Source organism: Eurypyga helias, unplaced genomic scaffold, assembly GCF_000690775.1.
Source record: "Eurypyga helias isolate BGI_N326 unplaced genomic scaffold, ASM69077v1 scaffold28870, whole genome shotgun sequence".
NCBI classification, from domain to species: domain Eukaryota; kingdom Metazoa; phylum Chordata; class Aves; order Eurypygiformes; family Eurypygidae; genus Eurypyga; species Eurypyga helias.
Window position 1 is genome coordinate 37218 of NW_010224218.1, and position 21581 is coordinate 58798.

General features: G+C 40.7%; 1 protein-coding gene across 1 annotated transcript in view; it reads right to left on the minus strand.

Annotated features, from left to right (window-relative positions):
- The window catches only part of ARPP21 (cAMP-regulated phosphoprotein, 21kDa), a gene marked incomplete at its 3' end in the record, with an annotated part of 65104 nt that overhangs the window by 31074 nt on the left and 12449 nt on the right, over positions 1-21581 (minus strand). Inside the window, exons 11-12 of the mRNA XM_010160955.1 lie at positions 5993-6101; positions 4084-4185 (exon numbers count right to left, since the gene is read on the minus strand). Of these exons, the coding sequence (XP_010159257.1) occupies positions 4084-4185; positions 5993-6101 (211 nt within the window). The remainder of the gene's footprint in view (positions 1-4083; positions 4186-5992; positions 6102-21581) is intronic.

The following is a 21581-nucleotide window of genomic DNA, read 5'->3' on the forward strand; positions in this document are numbered from 1 at the left end:
CAACGTTTTCAGTAGGGTGCTCTGCATGACTGTCATTTACGAAATGAGCATTTCACTCTTGCAATCTCCCAGAACCTTTTAAAGTCTCAACTAGAAAATGTGCATCAGCTCTGTCGGTGCACTAGGTATACTGGGGTTTGCTGCTCTTGTTTTTAATTACATTAGCCATAGATAACTATTAACATGCACCAATATCCTGCAGTGGATGCCATCAGGTAATCATTTTCATGTCAGTTAACAAGATGTGATAGATCTCAGGCTTCCAACTAATGCTTATTGCTTGATCTGCAGCCACAAACAAAGGCTGTGTACAGCAGCAGGGGAGTTTTAGTAACTACGGCTTTATGGTAGGCAACACAGGGCACATCTTTGTTTTGGTTTTATTAATTAAAAGAAAATCTTCTTCGTGATCTTTTCCTACTAGGAGGATAGGACAGGCTGAAGTCACCTTTTCCAATATTTCTTTTGTGAGAGTCTTTAATCAGAGATGAAGATCCTTAGTGTTTTCTTAAGTAGACCAATCATGACTTGTTTTATCTAAAGGATCTGGTTCTTCAGAATACGGTCCTTAGTCATAAACAGCCATTGCAACTAAGAACAAAAAATAAAGCATGGGGTGTATTTCCTTTAGTAAGTTCCATGTGCACCATGGGCAATTGTAACATTTGTGTAAGTCATAAAACATCTACATTTTTCATTGAAAACACAATGGTAACTAGAAAATACATTTATGAGCAATGGATGGGCCTTACATGATTCTGGCTCATGAGGTTACACATTGCATTAACCTTGAAGAATGAAATTTCCCCCACATAATTTGATTGCTAGTCTTTAGAATTAATTTTCTGTGTGCTTCAAAGCCAAATGCAGTGTACCATTTACACACGCATTTGGGATCCTCAGTTAAATCTACAGTTTGAATTAGCACACAGGGAAAGAACAACATATACTCTTAGACAAAGAATGATCTAAAAGAATTTTTTTCTTGGATAATTACTTTTCAACACGCCAAAAGCAACTAAAGCAGTTCAACTTTGCAAAACCCAGATATTCCAGGTCCTCTGCTCCAGTACACTTGGTTGCAAAATTCACAAACTGTTGTAAAACTAAGTTTCCAATAAAAACATGTTTTAAAAAGGAAAGTTGTAGGCTGTGCAATGAAAAAATAACCTTGAAAATAGCTTTGAGCATAACAGAGCTCATGCAGCACTGTTTTACTACTAGCAGCCCGAGAAGTTAGAAGCGCAATTTGTAATTCTTATTTCAGTAAGCTGGAATTTGTTAACTATTTATTTTTTTCACCGATCCTTTTATTAAGATATCACATTAACATGCTTCTCAATCCCTGCCGCTTGCTATGACTCTACACATGAAAGGAGTCATCAAACCTCCAGCTCCCCTTGTCAAAATTTATGATAGCCAACACAGCAGATGGAACACTTGCCAGGAAGTAAAATTTAAACTGACTAATCTCAGACTAATCATAAGGACTATCATAATGATGGCATTATTCATGAACATATTTATTCCGTTAAAACCTTCCCTCTTGGAAATGAGGATATCTGGCACACTGGAGTGCTGCAAAATCGAAGGAAGGGCAAGCAAGCTTTCCGTTGGCTAACATGTGGGGTCCACGTTAAGATATTTTTTTACAGCGTTTGATACATACATAGAATTTTTCACCTTGCCTTTTCTTCCTATATTTTGCTCTAAATTCTGACTCCTGGGTTGAGATGCCGTCCAGTTTTGGGTACCTCAAACATGTTTAGAGGGGAGGTGCTAGGTGTAACAAGTTACGGCAGTACTCTTGACCTTCACAGCTGCCCTTTGGAGACCTATCATGCAAGCTCTTTTCATGCATACTCTAATTAAAAGTGAAGTAACTATAACCCTTTATCTAAGGTTCATAAGCAAGGCACTGATAAAGGCTTGACTACAGCAGTGTAAACAGTATAGAGATAATAAAAATACCACGTGATTATTCCCTCCCCGTCTCTCTCTCTACATCTATAATTTGCAGGATGACAAGGTTGAGGTACCTACCTGAGAGAAACCTGGGGAGAATTGGATTATTTAATGATTGCAGAGGGCTTTAAAACTATAAAGTATCACTTGCAGTGATACTATCTATATGAAGTCATTGCTCTCTTTCCTAAAATTAAAAAAAAAATTACATTTTTCCACCAACACAACTACTGACATCATCCCAAAAACACTTTAAATCTGCGAGGAGTGCTCCACACAAAAAAGCTCAGCTAAGACATATATATTCCTGTTAATATTATTAGTGTAGCTTGCTGAAATTCACTGCACTACAGTGCTCATTAACACCTGCAATAGCAGGGAGGGAGAGCAAATGAGTGGATATGAGAGAGAGAGGGAGAGATACCTAACCTTACTGATCTTTTAAAATGCTCACTCCCAATCCATTTCAAGCACCTGACACAAACCACACTGTTCCTCAGGCCTTGCCACTCAGAGATGCTAACCCAATGGACCACAACCACCTCCTGCTGAGGGCAGTTAAAGTGCTCACTGCTTGCCCCTCTTAAAAACAGAGGGATCTAAAGATAAAACCAGCAGCACATTGTGGAGCGAGTTCCAGCACACTTTCCACCCACTTCCGTTTCCCAGCCTGGCATTTCTAGCTGCTGCTTGTGATAGAAACTGCGTTATTCTGGCAACCACTTTCCATACGGTATTTTTAAACCTTTTGCATCATTTGAAGTGTACTTTAAAAAGACAAAAATTTGTTTGCTTTTGCACAAGCTCCTTTGTAATTAGCCAGAAACAGCAACTTCCATATAGCACACAGGTTGCAAAGAGGCTTTTGCAACCCTTGAACTCCTCGATCACTCTGCCATATACACTGTGACAGTATTTACATCAGACCCACATGCTGAAAGCCAAACATTAACTGAAGGACCTTGGCTTCTCCTGGAATGGACTCAGTCAAGAAAGACACAGCCAGGCTAAAAACATTTAGATGTGGCAAGCTATGTATTAAAAAGCAACATTACTTATCACAAATGAGACAACACACACCTTAAAACTATACAATGTATTCTGCTGAAGAAAAATAACTTGGATGTGTGCAACTCCAAAACCAGACCAAAATAGGATATCTAAAATAGTACTATTAGCCCTGCAACACACGAACAGTTTTAATTTAAAAGGACACTGCCAAATATGATTTTCAGTAAGTTTTAAATGGGTTTATAACCATATTCCTCTATGTGGCAGAGCTCCCGCTGATATGCGAGATAAAACAATATGTTGATTTTTTTTTTTTACTTTTTTTCCCCTTTTGAACACCATCATTACAGTTATTATAGCAAATTATTATTTTCTTCCATTTTCCGGAACATGAGATATTGCTCACAGATGTTTCATATTTAAATGTTTTCCTCTAGCAATATAGCTTGTTGTGCAAGTTCTGATTTTTTGGTAAAGCCAGGAAATATAATGCCTATTTTATTTTATTCCTTTCAGAATAAAGTCATCAACAATAGGACTCTTTCTGATGGCAGAAACACAGTTTCCTAATTGGTCATTTCAAAAAAACCTGTGCAACTCCACATTTAACCTTTGGCTTTTCTTTGTTCTTAGTGCTTACAGCACTGGTCCAAAGAAACAAAACCATGACGAGGCTCTGCAGAAGGACACTTAAAACATTTTACCTAGCTCGAAACAGATAAGAAATAACACAGCTATTTGAAATTATTGGGAGTGTCCATTTAAATCTCTGCCCTTTGGCTGGCAAAAGAGAAGGAAAAAAGAAGGAAACCTAGACCACACCAAGACGAACATTCAAAGAAATGAGATAAGCACTCCCCAGACAACATGCTGGGCCTGATCTCTCCTCTACCCTTGTCCCTGCAACTCTCGTCACCTCCTTCGCCAGAAGCCAACCTCTGCACCTCTCGAGCTCCTCTCGGACCCTCGGCGCCAATCTGGCCCTTCCCTGTCGCCTCCAGCTCCACAGGGCAAGTCCAGCTGCGGTGTTCATGTGGGAGGGGGGCAAGACTGTCTGACTACCGGCGAAGGTATGGCACTAAAGAGGCAATTAAAACAACTACTCACATCTTGTGCAAATATTCTCTCCCTCACTCTCTGATACTCCTCTTCTCTCTCTTCAATTGATTTACTTCGTCTGTCATCTCTAAATGGAAGAATTCTGTTTTGCTGAGCAGAAAGAAAACCAGGAGGGTTATATAAGTTGAGCTGTTAAAAACTGCCATTAAGTAACTGTCAGCTGAGAATAATAAATGTTCACTTAAACAAATGAAACACGAAAACGATAGCTGTCGTTTCTGCACGAAGCGCCCTGCGAGGCTGGGCACCTGTGGGTTTCCCGTTAAGATACTGCACGAGGGTTTGCAGAGCGAGTGGCCGAAACAAGGCTTTCTGCATGGCTTTTGTAGAACCGCCATCCTAAAACCGAGTGTTCTCAGCCCAAGCCTAAATGCCATCGCTCTGGACTGCTAAGATTTGCTGACTCTCCTACTGGCTGAGAGGAGCAGGAGGGCAGGCAACTCTGCACTACCTACGAAATCGAGGAAGAAAAGAGGGAAGCTAGGTGCTAAAAGCTAAGCTGCAAACCCTAGAAGAAGCTCACCGAAGTCTACGTGTACAACGAGAAACCCCAAATACTCGGCATGACAGTTTTAACCATTTCCACACAGTAAAGGAAATCTTGACTACAGTTTTACTGGGAAAAGAACAGCCATTTCTTGCCTCCCAGTAAACCACAGTGTGGGAAATGGTAGTGCTGTGAGTGGAAAGAGGGGAGAAGAGGACCCCCAGCAAGAAATGCTTCACTGGCAACTGGGTTTCAAGCACTGCTCCTTCTCCCCCAGCACCCCAAGCATCTGGTGAGACAGATCATGCCGCTTTCCTTTGTCTGATCCCTGTGTTCATCACACCCTGAAAACGCTTGGGTTTTGCTTTCAAAGCCAACACAGATGCAGCATAACTGGCAAGGCTGCTAAATACAAAGTCAAGGAAAAAAGTGAAAATAGAAAAAAAAAAAGGAAAAGTCAGTCTTTTACTGAAAACGTGAAGAGTGGCAATAAGAGACTCACTGGCAGGTCCCTCCACAAATGTAACCTAAGCAAAGAAAGCATAGGCTGTCTTCTTACCTGTGAGAATTTTCTCATACAAGCAATTCACGTCAGAACCGGTTTTTGATTTTTTTTTTTTTTTTTGGGTTAATATATTCCACATACACAGCTTGCACTGGATCGAAACAGCACAACACCCGCTTTTAAAGGCAGCCCAAACACACACATTTCCCTGGCGCTCCCCTACTCCTCGGGCTCACCTAAGGTAAGGTAGTGTTATGGCACAGGCAACACAAAGGGAGAACGTCTGCCACAGCACATGCACAACGAGCAAGTAAGTTACACAGACAGTAAAAGGTGGTGAGGGCGCAGGAGGAGGGAGGGAACGAAAAGATGAAACTGACTTATTTTTGGTCAAAACTTAATTTAGGATGGTTTTAAAAAAAAAAATTCTACCTGGCCTCACCATCACATATTTGTTTAGGGCTTTTTTTTTTTTTTTTATTGTTTTTTCCTCTCTCCTTTTTGGGCTACATCAGTTTAGCATCAGTCCACACTGAAATCCAACTCTGAATGGGCTCAACAGAAGGGGAAAGCTGTAGGGAGCGGAACAACTTGCCACAGTTAGGCGAGACATTGAGAAATGCGACGGACACAGCCTTCCACGCAGCCCGGAGCCACCGGCATTCCCCCTCCCGTGGGCATGCAGCAAGTCCTGCGCCAAGCAAACCACCCATGCAAACCCACACACTGCCACGGCTGAAGCGGCCACGCTGGGGCTCGATGCTACCCACGGTGGTACGTATGCCAAAGGAGGCGGGGAGGGGGCAGGGGAGGAGGAGAGCAACAACAAAAGAACAACAATAACATCAGTCAGCCCACCTTCAAAAACAGAACAAATTTCAGCAACTCTCGAACCGAGAACCAACCTGATTGTCTTCTTTATCAATACTAGAGTTATCTCGCTTCAAGATAAATCGCTTCTGGGATTCTTCACCTTTTTCATCTTTTAAATGTTCAGAAAACCTTTGCTCTGGTCTGCCAGCAAAGTAAAACATAGCAATAAAAAAATCTTTTTTTTGGCTTTGCTTTGATCTTTATTTCGCAGTGCTCTTTGTTCTCACAGAGGCATTCAGCGCAAAAGCAGTTAACATTTGTGGTCATGGTGAGACGCTGCCTATAGCTGTCTGAGGCTGCTGTATCGCTGCTAACTGTTATTGCTATAAATAGCTTTTGTTGTTGTTGTTGTGTAGCAAGGAACGGGAATCCAAAGTCTCAGTCACTGAAATATTTAGACTCTCCTCACTGTGACTGAAGGACAGGGAAAACAAATTAACATACTGTTTGTTAATTTGCTTCCTTCGATAGCTGTGACCTCTGGCAACACTGCCGCTTAGTGAAGCCTGCCCACCTTTAAAAGTAAGGAAAATCTGATAGAAATCTTACTAGAGTTTCCTCACTCCTAATAAACAAAACGCGTAATGGGAGGGACCGGTGGTGATTTGCTTAAACAAAATATCTAATCACCGTTAAGCGGGGAACATAATCCAGAACAATCAGAGTATCAAGTAGTTCACCAATTTAAACCCATCCAGGCATTTATTTATTTTATTTTAAGAGCCAAACCCCACTGTTGAAAAGCTCAACATTTTCCGGTTCACAAGCTGGGAGGATCTTCTTCCACCTTCTCACCTTACACAAAAAGCAAATTTTAAGAAGCACCTCCTGTCACCAAGGTGGTCATTGCCAACAAACAACGTTCCAGCCTGCAGCACCCCCAGACCCAAGCCTGTGATGTTCTAAGCCCCATCAGCTGCAATAGGGTGACCCCGAGAACCGAGCTGGGATTCATATGCTGCTCTCGGGCAACCGAGGTGCTGCTAACACACAAGCTGGTTTTCAGAAGCAGTAATATGCTGTGCCATGCCGTGAGGCTTCCATCAGGGAACGCAAACCTTGTACTGTGCGCTGAGGGGAATCATCAGTACTCGTAGGAGATGCTCATGCCTAGAGACCCACATAAATGAGATACGAAGCTTCCACTGACATTAATGGACCAATTCTGAGGAAACCAGAAGGTAGCATTTACAGAAGTCAGTAGCTTCGTAAATAAAATTTCTCTATAAACCTTAAAACTGCTTCATCTTGCTTCAGTACAGAAAATTAAACCAGATGTGTAAATCAGCCACCATTTATTGTTACAGCATTCAGATCTGCACTTACCTAATTAGCAATGAATTTCAAATCAAAATACAGCACAAATTCATGCCACAACTACAGCCCATTACAATTCCTTGTCACATGTGCAGGAAACATTTGTAACGAACTGTTAGAAACACAGTATTAAGAGACTGCAGCTCCTCTGCCTCGCTTTGTATATGAATTTTAAGGACTCCCACTTCTGCTCCTAATTTGCATTTTTGTGACAAAGCAACAAAACACACTGGCCTGGTTTCCGCAGCTTTTGAGAATTCAAGCAATCTTTGTCCAGCAGCTAGCAGTAAGTACTAGCACTAACAGATACAGTGGCCAACAGATGAAAGTTAGCAGACTCTCTGGATGTCATACAAGCCTTCTTTTTGGCAAGCCCAGAAAGGCATGGCTTTTGCAGAGCTTTCTAACCTAATGGGTCATTACTGATGTTTGCTCATAATCAGAAAGGCTACAAAGCCCCATTAATGGATTGCTAGGTGGGTTGTTCTGCCTTTGCTCCCATTCATTAATGAGCACTGTGCCTGCACGGCCAGAAACAAAGGTTCGTTCCCTCCAATAGTCTGCTTTGACAAGAACAGGTAGGGTATGTTATTTTTCTGGTTTTACATCCTAACACATAAACCAAGCCTCTGCAACTGTACTATCTGTGTAAAATAGTTGTAAACTATCTGCTGAGCATCTAATAAACTATATACCAAGCATAAATAACTGGGATTTTAAAATGTAGAGGGAAAAAAAACCCCAGTAATCAAAAATAAGAAAAAAAGCCATTTTGAAAAATGACTCCTCCAACTTTTAACTTATTTAAACAACACAGTTTTCATACTTCATAGTATTATTTTTATTTTTTAATCCCATTTTCACTTATTATTTATAAAATGTTTTCACTTATCAGAAGCATGAGATCAAGCCGCAAGCCTAAACTAATGATCCAGTATGTGCCTGTTAATAAAATTGATCTACAAGCCCAGTAGATGATTAATCTCTACATCTGTGAAAAGAAGTTTGCCTGGGTGAACATGCAGAGCATTATGTAGCACTGCAGCACTACCAGCACCATTAAAAGGTCCTTCCCTCCCAGTTGCCACTGCAACTCCAGGCCACTGTTACCAGTCAGGTTGCAAACAGCACGACCAGCTCAGTGAATAAGGACGCAAAGACTGAGGGAAGACTGCCAAGGGAGAAATAGGATACCACAGCAACTAGTATCTTGAAGCACAGCAACCTACAGGCCTCCCTCTGTAACTGCTCAAATGTTCAAAGTCAGAAAAGGGCAGTCAGTTGAGAGAAATCAAAACTAAGGACTATTTCAAAGAAGATAGAGTCCACCAACATTTATATATTAGGTTGTGGGGATTTTTTTTTTCATAAATACTGTTTACTACATTTCCTTTTTTAACAACTGTTGCAAAAATATATTACTATTAGGATACAGATGGTGAACAAAGTTAAAAACCAATAAGTGGAACCAAATGCTCTAATTGTTTGGGAAGAGGTCAATTCTGCAAAGTTTTAGGTCTAGTCCTCTGATGGAAGTCAGCAAAAGTTCCACATTCACAGCTTTAAAGTCCCCTAAAACCATATATCCATTTGGTAAAAGAAAGGAGATACACTATGGTTATTCTGGGGAAATCTATTGCATTAGTTTATGAATTTCCAGGTAAATCAACTGCTTGAAAGTGGAAGAACGTAATATTATGTAACTTTGAGTAAGATGCAGTATACTATCAATATACTAATACAGCATATAACTACAGTAATTCATGAGATGAATTCACTATATCTGCTGTGAGTCCTAAATTAATAACAATCACATTACTTCTTTTCTAAGCTTTTTTAGCCCTGATACTATCAGTAGTACAGTCTGCACAATACACCAAATAGTGTTCATCCATGTAAGGGAGTGAATTTATCAAGCTTATTTTCAGTACTGGCACAAATAAGGAAATCGTGTACTGAAGTCAAAGCACGGTTTACAGTTGGGATCATAAACCCATGCAAAATCAGGTACTTATTATTATGACACTGGTTACCTAACTTGGATCTTCGAAACCTAACCACATCTCAGTTAATACAAAGTGGTAAAAATGGGATTTGCATGGCCTTTTTGAAGAGATACTGAGTACTTCCAAAGACCTTATCACTAACTCAAGTACTCTATTTCCTGATTTTCTGCAAGAAAACCCAAACAAAACAACACACAATACCTATCCCGTGTTGGTGGGTTGATCCTGGCCACACAGTACCTCCATCAACGTGCTAACAACCGTGTGCAAGAAAACAGACAAGCGCAGGCTTACAGAGTGCTGCCCACCGGTTTGACATACAGCATTTCATTTAGCTCCCAGGTCTGGAACCAGTGGATAACTAGAGAACCTCAAACCCCACTACTAAAAAAAGAAGCTTAAGGAGGAAATGCCAATTCCCCTTAAGTCAATAGGGTTTTTGCAATTTGGGGATGGTACTGAGAAAGCCAGGAAGTATGATCCAATTATACCTTAAAGGCTCAGAAACCAACACACAGGGAGAGGGGAATCACACAGATTTTGAGGGGGTTGGTTTGTTTGTTTTCATATAATCTTTTGATCATCTAACTTTTTATTGCTTGAGGGCTTGAGAAGAAGTGAAACATCTATGCCTTAAAAATGCAACCTTACCAAAACACAGTCACATCTGAACTAATTTTCTATTTCCTAACAGGCGTCAGGTAGCTCAGTCATCTTCCTGGCAATGTGCTGCAGAACAAAATGCACAGCCCATTTCTTCTCTTCAAAGCTTTTCATCGAGTTGCTATGGATATGTTAAAGAGAACTCAGTTCTCAGAGCAAGTTACTGCTCTATAGTGCGCATCTTCAGGCTGCTGCAAAGTTCTTCTCACCCTCAGATCTGCCAGAAAGCATAGGCCCTTTGAGCAGCTAGCACAGCCTCTCCTCTCTATCCTGCCTAGCAAGGTGCTACTAGCTACTAGAACCAGCTGCACGCAGTCGTTCCCTGCAGAACCCAAACCTTTGGCCATGAAAAGCTTCCCAAGCATCTGCGGATTTCTGCAAATCTGCCCATGTTGCCCAAAACCTTTGGAAGCCTTTTCCTAATCCTCTTTCTCTCACAGTGAAAAGACAGACAGGATGGATTATGAATGAACTTTTTGGTGAGTGATCAGCTTAGCCAATTGCCAGACACTGTTGGAGGCATCATTAAACCTCCTGTGCCTTGTTTTTCCCTCATTAGGAGCACTTTGGCATTCTTCACTCCACTATTGGTTCCAGACTTGGGGAGAGAAAATCAGGTAAAATCTCAGGGCAGCACTGCTTTCCCATTTCTAGTGGCTGTGCCCCTTCTCATGCAGCCAATTATCATTTTGACCCCTTCAGCCTCATTTTTGTGTTGGGAGATCATTGTAATGGTCACTTCAAGATATGGGTCAGGTTTCTTATTTCTGTGCCTGCAATACTTTTACTGTGAGGGTGACTGAGCGCTGGCACAGGTTGCTTAGGGAGGTTGTGGAGTCTCCATCCTTGGAGGTACTCAAAAGCCATCTACAGTCCTTGCTTAAGCAAGGCCCCAACAAAGGACACTCTTCTGGACTCATTCCTTACAATGAGGCCTGCATTTTGGAAATGGTATTGTTGGAATAAGGAGCAAAACATTTCTGTGTCAGTAAGGGGAAAAAAAAAGTTAAGATTTTGACAGCAACATCCATTATAAGCGGGGTTTTTTTTCCCCTCTATCATTATGGTGATTTTAATGTGAGCTACTTCTATTCACTTCAGTAGAGTTCCTCTCAATTTATCTCAGTATGACAGAAAACAGCATTTGTCCCTCAGGCATATTTTTTACATGGACTCTTTAAGAGGAATTCCCCATTACGGGCTCATTTAACGCTTTTGATTTCAAGTCAACTATTGCAAGTAGTAATGCAAAAGTAAACAAACAAACAAAAAAAACCACCAAAAAAAAAGACCACTCATTATGTTAACCAGGTATTGACTATTTAATCAAATTACAGGTTTTAAAAACATACTGCATGGTGGTAATAGCTAACAGGATACATGGACTAAGGAAGTCATAGGGCATTTCCTTGCATGTGTCAGGTTTAGAAGGAAGTGAATGCAGTTTCATAGACCTCTGATTACATAGGCAATAAGAAATTAAATACTGGGGGGATAGAAATCTGCACTCATTTAAAACAAGTTAATTAGCTCTGCAATAACTGGCTAAGAAACAGGAAACAAATACCAAGCCAAAAGGACAAATGGAAAAAGAGACAAGCACGAGCTTTGAATGTTACAGTTCTGAAGACTCAGTCACTGTCAGCAGAGCACGCGGTCTGGGATTGTCAGGGCTGACTTACACACAGCACATAAATCTTTATTATGGAGGCATATGTTTCTGACAGTATCACAGCGCACAGGCTGTTGCAGGATGCCTTTCAAAAGGAGCAACAACCTCACCATGTGTGGAAAACACGGTTTTGCCAGTACAGCCTGCTGCGGATAGAAATCTAGCAAGTGCTGTAGCGCATGTAATCTGCAAAAACCTCACATGCAACAGTGAAGCAGCTGTCTGTAGGAAGGCAATCTAGGAAAGCAAGTTCAAAAGTGGAGATCACTGCAGTGTGCAAGAGCCTATAAAAAAATGGATTTTTAATTTGCTGTGCAACTTTCATTTAATGAATGTAATGGGTGACAGCATGCTAATACGCCTTTCCTGAATGAACGGCAGCAGAGCGCAGGATTGGTAGGGTAATGGGGCTAAAACCAGGCAAAACACCACCCATGGGCACCTGCAGGGTCATCATCTGGCAAACAAAATTAATAACTGACGAGGTGTTATTGCACAAGCATGCCATCAGAAGAGCTGTGGGGCAGGGACAGCACGGGAGAAGCGTGGCTGCCAACTAGATTCAGAGAAGTTGTGAAGATTTAGGGCACTTACACAGGTGTTCTGATGGTGTAATGGTGTTTTCTTGTTACTTGCACTTGCTTTTAATTAAACTGACTGCTCAGTCCAACATCACGTTGGCCTCTACTTCGAGAGCACGCTGTGACGCAGTACAATGGACTTCCTTGCTTTCCTAGTTTGTGAATATCCACTACATCTGTCTCCTGTCTCTGTTTTTTGGTTTTATGCTGGAGGCTCTGGTAGGGCTCTGCATTACCACCACACTAAAACTGTGTAAACATCATGGTTTCTTTTCTTTATCTTGTGAGCCAGAACTCTATTGTCCACAGTACAAATGACTGTTTTGATCATGAAGGCATAGGAATAAATTCCTAGAGTTCAAGAATTTACAGAGCTTGGAGGTAAATATCACCAGTTTCAAAAGGCCCCAACTTAATGATGAAAGGCTGAACCAGCTCTCCAGGTGAAATTATTTCATTAAATTCTCAGAACAACATTTTTCAAGAATGAGAGCCTGGAATTACAGCCTTCAAATAGGTTTCATGTATTTTGGGGCTGATGGATGCTAAAACACAGTTTCAAGAAGTCAGAGTCAGAATTTAAATACGTATAATTAAAGTACAGTGCAGTTATATTATCACAACTTAATACTTAAAACCACTCAAGATGACATTTCAAGCATTTGAAGGTAAATGCCTCATTAACAGATTGCGGCTTTTATGGTATGAGTCACTAAGAACTTCTGTTACGATGATAAAAGCACACTGAAAGTCATCAACCCCCCCTCAGCCCCCCTCCCAACCCTCCACAAGACAGTTCCTTCAAGGTGTTTTCCCCTCTGTAGCACATGGGAAAAAAGCCTCAAATACTAAATGCTACCTTTTTTCCTCGTTAAAGATTGCATATTTAATATATTTTTTTCTCAACAGCATCTGGACTCTAAATATGTTCTGTATTTACTACTAAACAACAAGGAATTGAAAAGCCACAAGTTATTTTGACAAGCATTCTCCCCTCTAATTGGAGTTGCAGGGAAGTCTGGCAGGATTGAAAGGAAGAGCCGGTAACGCTACACAGAAGCTACATCCACCTGGATTTTCTGTTCAGCGAGTGTGAGTTTTATTGTCACTCTCGCCCACCCTTCTAGATGCTCAGTCCCAGTACCCCAGCGGCATGATTTCAGCAGCGCTGGCACCAGTAGCATCTGCCATTAGGAAAACAACGGTGAAGCTGCAGGTTATGGGATGGATAGAGATGATGTACACCGAATCTCTTCCATGCCACGTTATTCTGCGTGAGGACCAAGCGGAGGGGAGGATCCTTTAGGCTTTCAGAGTATATGGTATTTAAAGAACCTCATCTGATGTCGTATCATCGCACAACTCATGACCCTCACAAGCTTTCCTAAAGCTTAATTCCAGAAAGCCATCCTGTTTTAATCTGTGGACACAAAACCAGTGCATATTGACTCCCCATGTGTCTGCCTGAGTACAGGTTTGAGTATTTGGCACCGTAACTTGGGGCCAGAAAATTGGAATCTATCTCTGAATTCAGGGGAGAAGCCGGCAAGCCAAGGTCACACAGAAATACCAGCTCTTCTGCTGCATGGGGCTGAAGCACAAAGCCCTCTTTCACACAGGGACCCTTTTAAGAGCTTCAAAATGCTCTGCTGTCCTCCTGTGATCAAACTAAGATTATTTCTGTACCTGAGGGACCTGCTTCTCCTGCTGCCAATCCCTGGATTTGATTTAGTTCCTGATATTCAGGATGTCTGTCAAGACTGAACATTTTGCAAAGCACCCATTTATTTCCAGCTAGTAGAGGCTTTTAAGTGGTAGCATAGTTTATTACCAAATTCATTAATATTTGATTTTAAGGATGTGGCATACTCTGTAAATGGCTGAAAATGATAGTGTTGCGTAACTGCTGCAATCTATTTAAAATCACATTTTTCTACCTTAGAAGTTCAAAAACTAACAAGAAAGAGAAAGAAAAAGGAAGCAAATTCAAGATTTGAAGACTACCAGTGAAAGCAAGATGGGCCCCCAAAAGCTGACCGTCTAATGAAGAAACCATTAGTCCTCCTGAAATGCTCCATGCATAAAAATTAATAATAAATTCTTGTGCATACTTCAGGCCATGAACATTTTTCCCACCTCCAAGAGGAAGACTCATGGATCAGAGATCATTCCATGAGCAATCACCGCCCTGAAGAAGAGCACCCATTTTTAGCAACCTGTCAGAGAACAACCTTCGCAAGGCTGCCTTTAAACAGTAACAGAAGCAACTGACTTTGCTTATAAGGACACAGATTTGTCAAAATTCATCACACTTTTCTCATTGCTAATGATCACGTCGTATTTCCTACATTAAACACAAGGCAGGTAACAGAAGTGTAAAAGGCAATTACTAAAAGCAATTTGGACCACCACTAAAATTCACTTGCTCGTATATCAGCACCTCATTTCTGAAATGCCCAGATTTAGACACATGATTTCACCTGCTACTGACATACATTTACCTCTGAAGAAAGAACAGGCACTATTTCAGATTCCCAGATCTGCCTCCAGTGATTTGAGTGTAATGATCAAACAGCAGCTTGATTAACGGACACTGTCGTGCTACAGCTTGGATGAGGATCTACAGACATTGGTTATTCACTCACACAAAGAGGAGCTTCCCTCAACTAAATTACCCTTCCTGCAAAACCTCCCATCTCCCCACATAGAGCAGATGATGATAAACTTCCAGGTTTATCAAGACATCTACCATACAGTGCTATCATTATGAGGATAAAAAAAAAAAAAGGAAAAGAGAAATACCATAGATTAATGCTTAACTAATAATTCATTACTGTTTACAACAGCTGCAAAGTACATGTCCACCTTAATTATAAACAATCTAGTTTTGATAAATTACATTAGATGAAAATTTAATGTTGGACTTATTAGAACTGATTCATTAACCCTACCATCTCATTTACAAAGTAAGTGATTTCCATGGGTCCAGTACATACCTCACACTGATCGAAGTGAGAATGAAGCAGGTATTTAAGGGTCATATTCAGCTCATCCTCAAGTGTACCAAGTTTGTTTGGTTTTTTTTCCTTTTGTCTCTTTCATGCAAAACTATGAAACACGTGACTAAAATAAGACAATGCCTGTTCAAGTATTATAAAAATAAAGAAAATAAATATTCTCAAAAAAAGAAGAAAAAAGATCAATCCCTCCCACATGAGCACCAAGCAGTGAAACAACGAATATGCACAACCTCAAATAATGCATTTAGCAGGACAGTGGCAACTTTATATCTGAAACTAACGCCTGTAGCATAATATTAACATATTGCCAAAATCCCTAGCAGTTATTAACATACATACAGCCTGAATTATTTCTCCAATCTCCATGTGGCTGGATAAAAGAAAAGCAATTCCTCCATGACAGGTGGCTCTCTCCTGACATAAAAAGCTGAGGCTTTGCAGCGTACAAAGGGGCTCAAGGCCACTGCTGGAGGCAGACATTGCCTGGTCCTCCACACAAAACCTTTAACTCCCCTTAATGCTTTCCTGAAGTGTTTCTTGGGAAGCTCCTTGCTCCTGCTTGGGCGTGAAAACTCGCCCCTGCTCGGCATGCAGGGATGTGCAGCCCAGCTCTGACGGTAGTGAGAAAGGCCAGAAAGGAGCTAAAGGCTAAAACCTAGGCATCACAGCAATGCCTACCAGGCCACCAGGCTCTCGCATTCTAAACGTGATTACTACTGCACTAAAAAAGTGTTATCTGAGTCACCTCCTTAGTTTAATCCCAGATTGAATTAAACAGATTGTTTTTGCATGGAAAGGTCAAGATACAAAATCCATGAAAACCAACATAATTTGTAACTTAAATGCTACATATGTTACTATGCAGTTACATAAGCTCATAGTTATTGTTATACATGATTGTTTTATTTATGCTCTTACTAAATTCTTAGTTGCGTATGTATTAGTTCATCTTAAACTGGAACAAAACATCTTGACCAATTACAGTGTTATTTCTCACTTATACAGTTTTTCCATTTTAGTTGCATACATCCACTACGTGTCCTTATATTTATATCCTTTACACATTTATAACATACGACACCGGTATAGTGATTGGGCAACAGCAATTGTAAGCCAGTGGAAAAGTATAGTTATCCTATTTCTCCTTATTTCTCAGTAGTCAAGAACCAAATATTCTGTAGTGGAGGTGGGAAAGTGGTCACTGCAACAGGAAACAGAGGAACGGAGCGGACTCTACAGTCTCTTGAAGAAAATTAATGCAAGACTCCAACGAAAAAAAAAACCAACACAGAAATAATGTTTTTCACATATGTTTTCTTGCATCATATGGCTCACAATAGTGATTCTGCTCTCATGAGATCATAACTCTGTGTACTTATATGATAAACAAGGATAGCATAAGGTTCTTAAATGCAGATGCAATGCCATACAGCAGACCATTTGCTACATAACTACTCCGTATTGCAGCAGGGGTTGGGGCAGGGGGAACCCAAAACTGTGCTTCAAATTCTCTGGAAAACATCGAATTGCTTTGATTGAGATATTACAAAACATGAGACATACGCATTCACGTACACAGCTGTAACCACTGCCATATAGCTAACTGAAAAAGAGCCGTTAACAACCGCATGTGAAATACGCAACTTTCCCACCAGCCAACAACTGCTTAAAGAAATTGAACTCATTTATGCTAAGCAACCATGAATACCTTATTCAGTCAAGGGGAAAGTCACTCCTTTCAGCATGCTCCAAAGGCTGTAACATTTTGCATCTCAAGGAAGACTTCTTAGCACTTCAGACTAGGGTGAAAAAGATTTCTAGAAACTGTTCCTCAATGAAATTGCCAATGTTCAGTGAATGCCATTTTATCATCATGTCTGTAGGATCCTCTACCAAAGTTCAGATTCTTATCTTAAGATGTCAAAATTGGCACAGCGCACCTCCGCTAGCAGTTATCTACAAGATCACTGAGTGTACATACAATAGAAACTTAATAAAAACTTCTCTGTTTATGATTCACACCACACTTACACAGAGGAGACAGAATAAACCAGTTTGTATGTCATAGCTACGAAGGTCTGGTAGGTTATTCATGGTACATACAGTGTGTCTCCTTCTGCTGATAAATTTTAATCCTAGATTATAAGGAACCCCTGTAATACACGTAACATCTTACTATTGCCTAAAGTTTTTGATGCATCTCAAAGGCACCAAAAAACCCTTCCAACTGGGCCAATATTATATTAACATTTACATAGTAAAGCAGTAAGAAGAAAACCAAGTATTACAAGGATCATAACTCATGATGCTCTTGAAAAATACGTTAGTCATAACTGAAGATGTGAGTATTAGCATAAAGTTCGTAATAGGTATGTTACACCCTCAGAATGTATGAAAATGTCTAAATACAACTATTATACATCATAAGCACTCCACCTTCTCAATTTTGATGAGCCCTGCCACTCATGCTTATATAAAAATGTACATGAATGCACGTGTGGGCTGTGGTACAGACATATCTGTCACATGGGTGGTGATCTCAGCCAAATGAAAACCCTTTTCATTTACCAAGCACATCAAAGACACTTCCCCTGCATTTCTCCATCTATCTACAGATAATCAAATGAATGAATCTGGTTGAACTTGTGTGCAATAATATGAACAGTTCTGCAAAAATCCCTGAAGTCCTTGAAGTTGTTTGATGAGGAATATATGAAATAGAACATGGCACGTACACAGTTGTTTTTTTTTTTCTCCATTTTTGGGATGTCCTACCTAACATATTGCCTCAATTCCAAACTTCTGTTTATATCGTATTTCACTGTCCTAAGTTCCCTGTATGTTTCAGAGTATCTTTGACACATGACAGGCAGACACAGATGACAGACAAACGTACATTACAATGGTGACACAGGAGCAGTTTCATGCTGAACAAAGCAGTCCCATTTTAAGTAGTATTTGAGCTCTCCAACTATAAAAATAACAAAAAAATCCCTCTCATTTTCTGATCAACTTGTCTCATATATACTGCTGAGAATAAGATTTTAAAAGTTGGATAATTTAGCTAGGCAGGACTTTAAGATATGAGACCATGAAAAATTATGTTTTGAAGTTGTTCTTTCTTAACCTAGTCTTAATTTCAAAAATCATATGGAAAGCTAATTTGTTTCTAAAATCCACTATACTCAAATGAGAGAATACAGAGAGAACTCTATGAGGGTCAACAAACATCTGGGTAGTTGAGATCATCTCTCTGTGTTTTAAAATTTCATTTAATAAAAAACCTTCAAGAGCAGTACGATTAGATCCCATTCCAATAAAACAAACAAACAAACAAACAAAAAAACCACAAAAGGCACGTTAGATTAAGCTCATCATCAAAAATAATTTTCAGAGTGCAAAACTGTCATGATGGTCTGACTGCATTTTTAGGAGAGACTTCACTGGGAGTTCAATAAAGGTCCAGGACTGCAATCTGAGAGAGATTCAAGTCCTAGGGCATTTTTAGCATTGTGTTCCCCTCTCTGTAGGGCAGCACGGTCGACCAAACAAGCCACAGCCCTCTTTCCAGCTGCAACCTCTTCAATAAGCACTTTCTCAAATTCCAAGCCCCTGAAAAACAGGTACTTTTCTAGGCACAGGTGCACAGAAGGGGATATGCATTGCCTTAAGATAGCCAACTGATGCAAGAAACCAAATGCCCCCATCCACTCCATTTAAACCTAGTGCCCCATCTGACAGACACTACTCGGTACTGTGGCACCTCTAAGGTAGCACTGTTACCAGCTTTTCCCTACCAGCCCGTTCACTGCAAAGCTGCTAACTCTCCTGGAACTTGTGCTTCCATGGACCTGTGGGAAGTGAGCACGGGAGGTCTCTGCTGAACGAAATACATGGGCCTCACTGCCTGGAGCCAGGGAACAACACATCACAAGCACGAGCAGAGATGTGACACGAACCCTCACTCAGCCAGAGAAATAAGCTGCATGGTGCTTATTCAAGCCCACGCAGTGATTCCACAGAGGCAGATGCTCTTCCCAAACAGGCACACACGCACTGAAGTCACAGTCAGTGCAGAATTTATGAATACTTGAGCATGCAAGAAAATTCTTCCCTCTCCACTGTGTGCAGCTGAAGTACTTTGGAAACCATATGCCATAAAGAGATAATTTATTGTGAAAATTCAAATCTTCAGAATATCTGTCTATGGGGTCTCTCCATAAATTAGCATAAAACTATCAAGTCTCAGGCTTACAGCACAGTACAACCACACTGAACAGCATTTCAGCTGCTCTCCACATTCTTCGGTATCCTGGACACCTTCCAAGTAGTAATTAATAGAGTCAACACATTCCCAGTATTTGGTGTTGATTCTGAACCACACAAAATTGTCTCCTCGGAGAGTACTGAAATGCAGAACACACGAAATCACATTGGACGCTTTCAGATGTGGAAGTTACACAATATTTGCTGCGGATAATAAAATCTCATCAGCCATTATTCAAGCTTGATAATAACAATTTATTTTCTGTCAGAGCCAGGGATGTTTGGGGGAAAAAAAAAAGAAAGAAAAAAAGCCCCAACACGCCATCTCTTCCAGTTATGAAAAGAAAGAGCTACTTCTACAAAGCTTTATTTTACAGCAGTATCAAAACAATGTAAATAACACACTGGAAGCACCCTGATGCAATACGAGTGTCATAATCCAGTTATCTACCACCAAATCACTGCAGAAGGGAAAAAAAAAAATCTGCAGTATGTGTGGTACTTCTGAAACATCTGTACTCGCAGTCAAATGAGAGGCAAAGGCTGTATTTATTTCTGGAAGATCTACACAGGAATGGTGTCAGAAGCAATTTGTCTGGCTCTGTGCCTCACCTCCAGCTTGCAAGACCGCAGCTAAAAGGGTCATTTGACCTGTTTTACCCCTGAAACATCCTGCCCGCTGAGCATGCCCACAGGGATGCTAGTTCATGGCTGGCAAACAGCCTTGGTTGCTTATCCCACCACTCAAGACAACACAGCTTCACCAGAGCACTTGGATAAAGCTTTGTCAGGTGAAGAAGATTTCAGTGTGCTCTCCAGAAGCACTGTGCAACCACTTCCAACAGCACTTCCAGTGCTACCCATCGCCATGATGCACAGCCACACAACCAAGCCAGGCATTATCGGATGTTAATGTGATATGCTCACATTATCAAGTCAAGCGGGAGAAAGCAATGCTGCGAGGCAAGATCTGTAGCAGTTGGTGCGCTACAGAGGTGACGGGAAAAGGGAGAACTGTAAAGAGGGATGCTCAAAAATGAACCCCAGTTTGCTGCATACCCAGCTTTTTCTTATTCATACCCAAACATAGGCCTTGCACAGGGTCAGGTATTACCAGACTGAGTGTTAAGTTTTATCGAGCTGCTGTAATTCTCTTGACTTCTGAAAATCAGATTGTTAGCGCGTGCTTTATTCAAACCTTTAAACACATTTACGTCTAAGTGTTGTTTCAGAGATGCCCGAGTATCTCAGGGATAACTCATGAAAAGAATCTAAAATTAATTGTCCATAATCTTAAGTTTACTTCACACATGGAAGATTTTTAGGGCTCAGTGAAATAACAAATACCAATGTGTTTGCCTCAGGTTTTGATCTTGCAAAATTAGGTAGTCCTCCCAGCTTTCCACAGGAGAGGCTAATAACATTAAAAAGAAAAAAAAGAACAAAACCAAAACCAACATCTCTACAACTAAGTAAATCACCTTACTACTCTATATGTAAATTAAATAAATGTGTTCATTTCTCCTACTAATTGAATATAGGAAGTCCACAATTTTCAAATGGGGATTTCCTGTTCCAATACCAGATACCAAAACTTCATTACCCAGTTGTAATTACTTCCTCTTCATTATGTAGTTTATAGGTCAAGAGGGAGAGGAAGGCTACAGTTCCATGATGGTTAATACACACGTGGCACTCCGCAGAACAAGTGATGCAGATTAGGCAAGGACGCATGACTGCATCTTTGAGGAATTAGCCAGGGAACTTTGTACCAAGCTTTTGCTAGCTTTATGCAGGTTTGTGGAGGAGAGCATAAAGCATGCCAACACAAGTTTAACCTGCCAGGAATTCTGCAGTGCATTTGAACCATCAGAAGGAATTTATATCCCAGAAACACACTGTGGTCAAACGTTGAGATTTCAAGAGAAAAATAAAGTGAAACCAGGAGGGGAGAAGAGGAGGAAAAGGGAACGAATGGTGGCAGGCAGTGGAGGGGAACCAAATCCTAAATAATCAGGTTGGGCAGAAAATGACTCTTGAAGCAGGGAGAGCCAGAACAAGGGAAGAGGCAGAATATATTTGGGAATACAGTTGTA